Below are 11,155 nucleotides of genomic sequence, written 5' to 3' on the forward strand. Positions count from 1 at the left end.
TTATTCCCTATTGAATTACGAAGTCCTTGGGGGCAAGGGTCACATCTTAAGTATGTTTGGTTCCCAGGGCCCAGCAAAGAACTTGACACTTCCAAAGTGGACATTTACAGAATGAGTGAACAAACCTGGGCTGGGATGTATTAGTCCATCTGGCCCCATCTCTCCTAGCAAACAAGATCTGGCCTGCTTCATGTCTCTCTCTCCCACAGGGAGAAGCTAAGTGGAGGCCCCACTTGGGCCAATCTGCTTAGCCTGACTCCATAGCCTGGTTTCATTCGCTGGATTCTCCCTTCATTAAGACCACGGCACTGACAAGTTGTCCAGTTGTACCTTTTCTAGCCCTCATATATCTGGCCTGGATCTGGGACCCTGCCTAGAAACCCAGATACTTTAGAACTGAGAGCCTGCCTTTGTTTTCCGCAAGTTTCCCCAGCATGAAAGTTCCCCTCTGAATCCCAAGCCCCAAGGCTGGGGACCCAGACACTTGGAGTCAGACTTCCCCAATGGCTAACCCCTATCCACCTGGAAGTCGGTTCTGCCTGATCCTTGACTTCCCTCCAAACCAAATGCACTTTTTCCTATTGGGACATCAACCCTCCGACCACATCAGTTCTTTCTGTGGCCATCTCTCTGTATGTTCCAACTTAATGCAACCATTACCGAGCATCTACCATAGCCAAGGCACAGGGCTAAGAACCTGAGTCCTCTGTTACCTGCAGCAGATCCGTGTTACCACTGGCTGTGTCCACACTCAGCTATCCTCAATCAAACTCCTGACACTCCTGAAAGCACATTATATACCCTATATGCTGCAAATAAAGTCAAATGGCTTTATCCACTCAGCCAACTGCAACAGACACCTCTAGAGTCATTGGTGCTACATCCCATCCCCTGCCAGTCTAAAATGGGCTCGGGGATGATAACTCACGTCTTCATTCACCCTTTGATTCACCGCTTACTGACACCTGCTGTAAGCCAAGCCTGGAATATAAAATACAGTGCCTACACTGATGATGATGACAGTGGCAGTGCTGGTGGTGGTGATGGTGATGATGGTGGAAGAAGAGAGAAAGGAGAAGGTGGTAACATAAGTTGCCATTTATTGCAGACTTGTGCTATAAAACACTAAGCAGTGAGTCTTCTAATGCTAACAAGATGATAAGTATAATTGGCCTCACCTTACAGAGAAGGTAATAGGCTGAAGAGGTGAAGCAACTTACTCAAGGTCACACAGCTAAGTAGCAGAGTGTAGTGAGACCCTAGGCCTGTCTGCCTCCAAAATAAAAACTATTCCTCTGCCCAAGAGTCACACAGCAAGTGCTAAACAAATATAACTTCAACGAAGAAGTGAGAGAGCGGGTCCGGGGCCCCAGGGGCTTACAAGCTGGTGGAAGAGACAGACGTACACATATCTACAAGCAGAGGCAAATGCTGATGGCTGAGACATATAAAGAGCTGCAGGGGATGCAGACGAGTGAGTGGCTAACTTGACCCGGAAGGGTCTGAGGAACCCTCTTGGAGGAAGTGATTTTGGGGGGGTAGGCCTTGAAGGATGAGCAGTTTGCGGCTGACAAGCAGGCCCGAGCGTGGTGCACCGCAGGAGCTCAGCCCTCGCCCGCTGACCTGACCTGGGCCGTGCCAAGACCTCTGAGGTCGTCCTGTCCACCCCACTGTGCCCACGCGGCCGGGCCGGGCCGGGCCTCACCTCCTTCCACTTGAGCTGGCGGATGCTGATCTTCAGGGCATCCAGGGAGGTCCTGGCCTTGGAGCTGTCCACGGTGACCGCCCGCTGGGAGCCGTTCTCGCCGGAACCGTGGCCCGAGCTCCGCTTGCAGCTTCGGCCCTTGCCCCGGGGCTTCCCGTGCGGGCAGAGGCCCTGCACCGGTTTCGGCTTGGACGGGGGCAGCGTGGGCGGCGGCCGCTGAAGGACCTGGGTGTCCCCCTCCTCAGCCGCGCTGGGCTGCGCCGGGGCCGGGGCCGGGGCCTTGGGCTGCTCCTCCCCTGCCTTGCACTCCGGTTCCCCGGCCGCGCCCGCGTCCACGCGGACCTGTTCCGCCACCATCTCCGCTGTGGCCTCGGCCTCAGCTTTGGCCGCCGCTTTGGCCGCAGCCACCTCCTCCGCCTCCCACCGGGCCGCCAGCTCGCTCTCGGAGCTGCCCCGCCGCATGGCGCTCAGGGCCGGCTCCAGTGCCAGTGCCAGTGCCGTCGCCGCCGCCGCCGCCGCTCCGCCGCCCCAGCCCGCCACCAAACTGCCGCCGCTGCCGCCGCTACCACGCGCTCCCCGCCCGAGCCCGTTGCCATGATCGCTCAGGCTCGGGTTGACAGCAGCAGTCGCCGCCTCGAGACGGGGTCCGGGAAGGGACAATCGCCGGTCGAGCCCCAGCGACCTCATAGGCAAGGCTGCCCACGTGACCCTGCCTGTCACAGAGGCAGCGGCGGCCATGTTGGAAGAGGGCAAAGAGCCGCCAGGACCCGCCCACCCCGCGGATGCGCTGGATCTCTGGGGCGCAGAACTCGGGGTGGCGAGGAGAAGCGGGAGGGCAGATTGAGCGCGCGTGGGGCTCGTGAGCCTGGGGACTGGGAGTAAAAACAACTACCTCAAGCAGGAGGCTCAGTCCCCGCCAACACTCGCTGGGATAACTCTCGATAGGACGGAGGAGGCGCCCCCCAATGGGACCCTCCTCAGTGCAATGGATGGGAACCTCCTCAGTGCGATGGATGTGACCAGCCCAGGCCCTAGGGGAGCAGAGAGTGTTCCACTGAAGAAACCCTCTGCTGGTCCTTTGAGCTCCCCCAGATAAGAGGGGAGGCACTTTTCCCTCTTCTCAGGGAGCTCCCGATGGGATGGGGAAGTCATGGGCATGGGTAACCCCTATAGATTCCCACTCGAGTTGAGGATATTAACGATTTTTTCTTTTTCTTTTCTTGTTTTATTTAGACAGGGTCTCGCTCTGTCTCCCAGGCTGGAGTGCAGTGGCGCAATCCCGGCTCACTGCAGCAGCCTCAACTTCCAGAGCTCAAGGGATCCTCCCACCCCAACCTCCCAAGTAGCTGAGACTACACGAATACACCACCACGCCCGGCTAAGTTTTGTGTTTCTCATAGAAACGTGGTTTCGCCGTGTTGCCCAGGCTGTTCTCAAACTCCTGACCTCAGGTGATCTGCCAGCCTCGGCCTCCCACAGTGCTAGGATTACAAGAAGAACCACCGCGTCTCTTTTCTTTTCTTTTTTGTTTTTGTTTTTGTTTTGTTGTTGTTGTTGATGTTGTTACAGAGTTTTGCTCTTGTCGCCCAGGCTGGGATGCAATGGTGCTATCTCGGCTCATTGCAGCCTCCGCCTCCCGGGTTCAAGCAATTCTCCTGCCTCAGCCTCGTGAGTAGCTGGGATTGCAGGAGCCGGCCACCATGACCGGCTAATTTTTTGTATTTTTAGTATAGATGGGGTTTCACCATCTTGGCCAGGCTGGTCTCGAACTCCTGACCTCAGATGATCCACCCGCCTCAGCCTCCCAAAGTGCTGAGATTACAAGTGTGAGCCACCACGTCCAGCCTGACTGCTTTTTCTTATATCACTTTTTTTGTTGTGGTAAAAATATAACAAAATTTGCCATTTTAACCATTTTTAGTGTACATTTTCAGTGGCATTCTGTATACTCACATTGTTGTGCAACCAGCACCACTATGGGTCTCCAGAACTCTTTTATCTTCCCAAACTGAAACTTTGTGTCTATGAAACAATAAGTCGGGATTCTCTTCTTTCCTAGTCCCTGGGAACCACTATTTCTACTTTCTGACTATAAATTTGATTATTCCTGGTTCCTCATATAAGTGGAATCATGCAGTATTTGTCTGGCTTATTTCATGTAGCATAATGTCCTCAAGGTTTCTCCGTGTTGTAGCATGAGTCAGAATTTCACTCATTTTTAAGACTGAATAATATTTCATCGTGTGCATACACCACCTCGTTTTTATCCATTCATCTGTCAATGGACATTTAGGTTGTTTCCACCTTTTGGCTATTGTGAAGAATGTCGGTTAACATTGATATACAAATACCTGTTTGAGCCCCTGCTTTCCGTTTTTGGGAGTTGCCATCATTTTAAAGCCAAACCAAGGAGAAAGCTCTCCCTTCCCACCTGAGGGAGCCACATTTGTTTTTTTAGGAAGTGGGGTTGAGAAGGTGTAACAGCACCCCAGACTGACCACAGCGGCCACGACTGCACACAGGAGAACTTTGCCTTGCTCGGCACTACAGGGTGAAAGAAACACAGAAGTTGTCAAGGAATGTGGCCCCTCTTCCTCTCTCATCTCTCCAGGTGTCTTGTTTCTTTGCTTTAGTCCAGGGGTTTCACTTGCTGAATAAACTGCCTTGAAATGTCCAAGTCATAAACTTAAGAGGTCCAAACCTCCTTTTTAGCAGCAGAGGGCGCTCGCATCTGTTCCCTTCATGACTTTGTTTCAGAGTTTCTGTTAAGTATGGTCGTCTGGCCACTTGCATGGGAGCAACCTGGGGTGTTTATTTAAAATGCAGGCCCCGGACCCCACCCCTAGAGACTTTGATGCAGCATATCTGGGTGGACCTGGGAATCTGCATGTTAAATTAGCTCCTCCGCTGATTCTAAGGCAGTGGAGGCAAGAACCACTCATGGAGTCTGTTTCAAGTCCTCTGGAAATTCTTGGAGCTGTCCGTGGTACTAGTAAGAAGGCCTCATTGTCCCCCCATCTCTCTCCACCAACCTACCCCCCAAATCCTGTCCCTCCTCCTGGTGTCCCTGATCTCAGCAAGTGGCACCACCTTCATTCAGTCATCCATGCTTGAAATTTGCCAAGTCTTATCCCTCTCCCTGGCCCCCTAAAGCCAGTCTATCGCCAAGTCTTACAGGTTTTATATTGAGATCTCACTCTCTGGTCCAGGTGCGTTGTCCCACGCCTGTAATCCCAGCACTTTGGGAGGCCGAGATGGGCGAATCACTTGAGGCCAGGAGTTTGTGACCAGCCTGGCTAACATGGTGAAACCCCATCTCTACTAAAAATACAAAAAAGGCCGGGTGCAGTGGCTCACGCCCAACACATTGGGAGGCCGACACGGGCAGATCACGAGGTCAGGAGATCAAGACCATCCTGGCTAACATGGTGAAACCCCGTCTGTACTAAAAAATACAAAAAATTAGCCGGCCATGGTGGCGGGCGCCTGTAGTCCCAGCTACTGGGGAGGCTGAGGCAGGAGAATGGCGTGAACACGGGAGGCGGAGCTTGCAGTGAGCCGCGACCACGCCACTGCACTCCAGCCTGGCCGACAGAGCAAGACTCTGTCTCAAAAAAAAAAAAAAAAAAATACAAAAAATTAGCTGGGCATGGTGGAGTGTGCCTGTAATCCCAGCTACTCAGGAGGCTGAGGCACAAAACTCATGAACCCAGGAGGCAGAGGCTGCAGTGAACTGAGATCGCGCCACTGCACGCCTAGGCAACAGAGCGAGGCTCCTGAGAGAGAGAGAGAGAGAGAGAGATCTCCTCCTTCCTCTCTTATCTATCTCTATCATCACTGTCCCAATTCAGGCTTCTGCTGTTAGCCTGCCTCCAGCTCCGCCATACACCCACCCATTCTCCACACCAGACCTGCCACTCTCCTGCTTAGAAACCTCCCCTGGTTTGTCACCATCTACAGATAAAGTCCAAGAACATTGATTGTCCTAAGAGGCCCTTCCTGATTACAATTTCTGGAATCACCCCCCTCTCCCTGCCTCCATGCCTTTGTAAACACTGTTCCTTCTGTCTGGATTTCCCTTCCTTCATGTCTCTTCTTAGACAAACTTTTCCAAGTGCCCCAGGCAGAAATAGTTACTTTCTGTTCTCTTCTATTCACACTCATAATTCTCATCCACAACTCTCAACCCTGGTCTGTCTGTCACACTATCTAGAAATCATCTCAGCCTCCACCATCAGTCTGGGCAAGAACAAATCTTGTCTGATTCATTCCTGTATCCCCATCTCCTGGGTCTTGAACACAGTGGCCCTTGCTTTGTTCATGGGAGTATAAACGAAGCAGTATGGATGTATTAATGAATGAGTCATTTTCAGCCTCATGTGTCAAATCTGTAAGGACAATCCCATATAGATATATTCATTTTGGCTTCACATCCCGAGACCTCTTCTGCCTCAGGGCCTTTGCACATGCCCTTCCCCTCTGCCTTTCTTTAGATCTCTGGCTACTGCTCCTTCAGCATTCAGTGTAAGTGATACATCTGCCCAGATACCTCTGATCTCTTCATCTAAGTCAGACTTATTCAGATGAAATAATGATGCAAGAGAGGAAAACAGGAGGTATCATGAGGGAATATATGATTAAGTGCCAATGAGGCAAAGAGTAAAAAATAGCATTCATCCAGTAGCTCAAGAAATAGAGAATTTACTGTGAATTAGAAAGCCAGACCAAGCTTCCTATAAGAGAGAGACTATAAGCTGAGTCTTCGAGGTGGAGTAGGAATCAGGTCGATAGAAAGCTAGGTGGGGTGGTCATTGCAGAGCTATAGATAGGGCTGCTGCAGTCATGCAAGGGGTCTTGCGGGCATTGAAATCCAATGAGTACAAAGCCTCACCCATCAAGGCTTTGTCCATGGGATGGGGGTGCTTTTGCCCATTGGCTTAAAGACTCCCAGGGCTCATGGAGGCCCCGTACTGAGAGGGAAGATGAGGAAAAGGTGAAGCAAGATTTAAGAAGGGAATAGTCATCCACTTCTTCAAGAGGGCAGGGAGCAGACCAGACCGGTTGAAACACAAGCCTCGGAGGAAGGGAGAAAAGAAAGGAAACAAGGCCCACTTGAGCCCAGCTGTCAGGTCTTTGAATACCATGGCACACTTGACTGCTCAGGAAATTCTAACACGTGTTAGTGGAAAATCCAAACCCGCACGAGACTCCTTCAAGAAAAGCTTCAGCTGTGTCTGCTAAGAAGCAAAAGCAGGTTAGAGTTCAGGACTAGGATTACTTCCAAAAAATACACAAATGTGAAAATAAAGTTCTCCGGGAGTTCTCTCCTTTTCCTTCCCAGTACTCACCGTAGTTTACAGTTGGAGTGTTACTTGTTTGTTTACTTGTTATAGCCTGTGTTGCCAGCCAGGGTCTGGGTGCCAGAATATAAACGGTGCGTTGTTCTTATTGACCACAATATCCCAGTGCCTAGTTCAGTGCCTGGCAGAGAGTAGGCATTCTGGAACTGTTTCTTGAATGAATGAATGAATGAATGAAAAATTAGACTGACCAGATATTCAACAATTAAAAAACGGTTAAGTGAACGATAGCAAACGCTGTCAATGACAGCTTCAGCCGCTTAGGAAAATGTTGATGATGTAACATTAAGGGAACTGGTGCAAGCATTGCAATTACAATGCTTAAAAAGTGTTCTGCGTAAACAGGCCCTGGAAGAATATAGAGACAAATGAGAACAGCTGTGGTGCCGGAGACACGAGATCTTGCTTAAAATTTTCCACTCAGTTTTGGCAAACCGTAACAACCTTGTGGCTCTTCATATCCTTGAACCCTGAAATCAATCTCATTTCTAGAGATTGCTGATAAGAGTCAGAAAGACAAAGCTTTAGGTAGTAATCTGTTACTGGTGAGTAACCTCTCTGCGACAGGCACTGTCCTAAGCATTTTGCATACATCATGTTATTTAATCTGTAAAACAGCTCTGGGATGGGTCCCATTGTTAATCACATTTTACAGATGGTGAAGGAAATTGCTACTACTCCGAGAAGAGAAGGCACTTGCCCAAGTCACAGCTAGTAAAGGCAAAGACAGGATTCAAACTCAGAGTGGTCTGACACCAGCACCAGCTCCCAACACCCACACTTATTCCCACACCAAGACTTTGTCCACAAAAATACTCAACATACATTTAAACATCAGCGAGTTTAGTCCTCAGCTCTTGAAAATTATATGCAGGGAAAAACACTGGAGGCAAATATGCCAAAATATTAATAGTGGTTATTCTGGGTGATGGAATTAAGGGTGACTTATTTTCTTCTTTATTCTTTTCTATCATTTCCACATTTTCTACAATGAGCACGCGTTGCTTTAATAACTGGAAAATCAATGTACTTTTAAATTAAAATTTTAACTTAGTTGTTATTTCTCAATGCTCAGAGTGTTCTTTCTCTAATAGAAGTCTGACCATGTCAGTCCTCTGTTTAAAACCCTCCTGGTAATCCCTGAAGCTATATGGGAAGGAGCTTGTTTTGTTTTTGTTTTTGAGACAGGGTCTCACCCTGTTGCCTAGGCTGGAGTGCAGCGGCACGATCTCCACTTACTGCAACCTCTGCCTTCTGGGTTCAAGCGATTCTCATGCCTCAGTCTCCCCAGTAGCTGGGACTACAGGCGCTCCCCACCACACGGGCTAATTTTTGTACTTTTAATAGAGACAGGGTTTCGCCAAGTTGGCCAGGCTGGTCTCAAACTCCTGACCTCAAGTGATCCACCCATCTCGACCTCCCAAAGTGTTGGGATTACAGGCGTGAAACACTGCGACCAGCCGGGAAGGGGCTTGTTTTGACACTGACCTCACCATGTCTTCACCACTCCCATCCCATCCACATCCCAACACCTTGTCTCTTTCCCCCAGATGGACTTGCTGTAAAATGGACTTTTATAGCTCTCAAAGTCAATTGACTTTTTAAATTTTTAAACTGACGTTAACAGCTGTAAAAGCCCATTTTACAGCAAATCCATTTGTGGCGAAAGAGACAGGAGGAACAAATGGTCCAGGAGAGAGGGGTGTGGGCAACTTTTACCCCAGCTGGTTGTTTCTGCCTTGTTAGTATCGGAGGTCGCCACCAGGTGGCACCCGAGGTCCAGTTTTTAAGAATGAGAAGGCTGAAGCGCCTCTGAATCGCGGGCTCCGCCTAGCTCAGCTTGCAAACACACATTTTTGCACCTCTGGGCTCTTGCCACTATTGCTCTCTCTGCCGGGTGCACCCTCCCTCACAGCTCACCTGACCCAATCCGCTCAGTTTATCCTTCAGGCCCAGCTACGAAATCTCCTTCTCTTAAGGTATGGCTGAGCCCCCGGGGGCACCCAGTTCCTGGAAGGGGGCGTGGCCGATCTTAATGAATGAGCAAAAGGCGTCATGTTCAGTTTCAGGTTAACTTTTTCTCTAATAGGTTGTTTCTTTCTTATTGTCAATAGTAGCCATTGTTCATGGAGCACATCTGTATGTCAAGCCTCGTTGTGTATTTGGGCATTTAATTGAGCATTATTTTCCCCACAGCACTGTTTAGCCTGGAGGCTGAGCATGAGTTCTGAAGCTGACAGTCTCGGTTCAAGTCTCATCTCTCCCACTTCCTGGCTGATTATACTTAGATAGGTTACCTGGCTCTTCTGTGATTCTTTCCTCACTGTGAAAAGGTGAAAATGATAGTACCCACCTCCCAGTGTTCCTGTTACTTTGAGGATTAAGTTAGCCACTACATGGAAAAGCATTTAGAACAGAAATGGCTGGCATATACCAAACCCTCAAGTAACCTGTTGATCTCTGTTATGCCCCTGTGTCCCTCTTGGCTTTATAATTCTCTAGAAAGCAGTGCCATCCCCTCCTCTTGGATCTGCTTTTATGACCTCTCCACCCCGCTAGGCTGCATTTCCTCATCCCCACAGACCAGGAGTTCCTGGAGGACTGGGCTGTGGTTGATTCAGTCCCCTGGGCCCCCAGCACAGGGCCCAGCACAGAGTAAATGGCACTTATGGAATTGGATTATGAATTATTTAGCCTGGGCATTGTTGCCTTAGGTTTTACAGTGCTGTATCTACAGGTATGTAAAGGGGTATGGGGTGAAAGAGGAAATTACCGAAAAAAAACAGAGTTCTGACATTTTTATTGAAGGGTAATATACACACAGGAAAGTTCGATGGATTTTTATAAACTGAAAAGACCCATGAAACCAACACCCAGATCAAAAATCAGAACATCCCCAGCACCCTGGAAGCCCCACCCTAGGGTAATTGCTTTCCTGACTTCTAATAGCATGGATTAGTTTTGTTTAAAATAAGATACATTTTAATTGATTCCAAGTTTTAAGAACCCACGTCATACATTATCTGCTTGGGTGGAGAAGCATAAGGCCGGAGGCTATTTCCAAACACAACAGCAGACAGTGGGACCCACAGTGACCAACAGCCCACTGGGGTGGGGCCCTGCTTCATGGCTTGCAAAATGCCACATGATGTCTGTACACCGAGTACCCCTTTCCACTTCTGCACACCCATGTGTCCATGCTGTGCATGGAAGTCAAGGAGGGACGTCCCAGAGGAGGGGACAGGGACAAGAGCAGGGTGCCTGGCAGAACCGATCACTCAGGGAAAGGCCCCCACAGGTGAACTAGGGAACGTTAAGGGGGTGCTGGGTGTAGGCAGGAGGGGTGTGGTAAAGACATGGTGAGGCTGGCAAGCTCAGTGTCAAAACAAGCCCCTTCACTGCTGGTCACAGTGGCTCACGCCTATAATCCCAGCACTTTGGGAGGCCGAGACAGGCAGGTAACTTGAGGTCAGGAGTTCGAGACCAGCCTGACCAACATGGTGAAATCCCATCTCTACTAAAAGTACAAAAATTAGCCGGTGTGGTGGTGCCTGCCTGTAGTCCTAGCTACTCGGTAGACTGATGCATAAAAATTGCTTGAACCCAGTCCGGGCGCGGTGGCTCACGCCTGTAATCCCAGCACTTTGGGAGTCCAAGTCAGGCGGATCACAAGGTCAGGAGATCGAGACCATCCTGGCTAACAAGGTGACACCCCGTCTCTACTAAAAATACAAAAAAAAATTAGCCGGGCTTGGTGGCGGGCGCCTATAGTCCCAGCTACTCGGGAGACTGAGGCAGGAGAATGGCATGAACCTGGGAGGCGGAGCTTGCAGTGAGCCGAGATCGCGCCACTGCACTCAGCCTAGGGGACAGAGCGAGATTGCATCTCAAAAAGAAAAAAGAATTGCTTGAACCCAGAAGGCAGAGGTTGCAATAAGTGGAGATCGTGCCACTGCACTCCAGCCTGGGTGACAGAGTGAGACCCTCTGTCTCAAAAACAAAAACAAAACAAGCTCCTTCCCATAGCTTCCGGGGTCCTTAGGAGGGTTTTTAGCAGAGGACTGACTGGTCAGACTTCTATTTCACAAAT

At 49.9% G+C, this 11,155-nt stretch overlaps 1 protein-coding gene across 5 annotated transcripts in view; it reads right to left on the reverse strand.

Annotated features, from left to right (window-relative positions):
• The window catches only part of TTLL11 (tubulin tyrosine ligase like 11), a 272,492-nt gene extending 270,149 nt beyond the window's left edge, over positions 1 to 2,343 (reverse strand). For 4 of the 5 annotated variants that reach the window (XM_058446115.1, XM_032165042.2, XM_032165041.2 and 1 more), the window contains exon 1: positions 1,706 to 2,343. In XM_058446115.1, coding sequence (XP_058302098.1) covers positions 1,706 to 2,167 — 462 coding nt within the window. In that variant the 5' untranslated portion in view covers positions 2,168 to 2,343. The remainder of the gene's footprint in view (positions 1 to 1,705) is intronic. The other variant, XM_058446119.1, reaches the window with a different exon arrangement.
• Positions 2,344 to 11,155: the final 8,812 nt, after the last annotated feature.

This window comes from Hylobates moloch, unplaced genomic scaffold (assembly GCF_009828535.3).
Source record: "Hylobates moloch isolate HMO894 unplaced genomic scaffold, HMol_V3 SCAFFOLD_10, whole genome shotgun sequence".
Classification (NCBI taxonomy): domain Eukaryota; kingdom Metazoa; phylum Chordata; class Mammalia; order Primates; family Hylobatidae; genus Hylobates; species Hylobates moloch.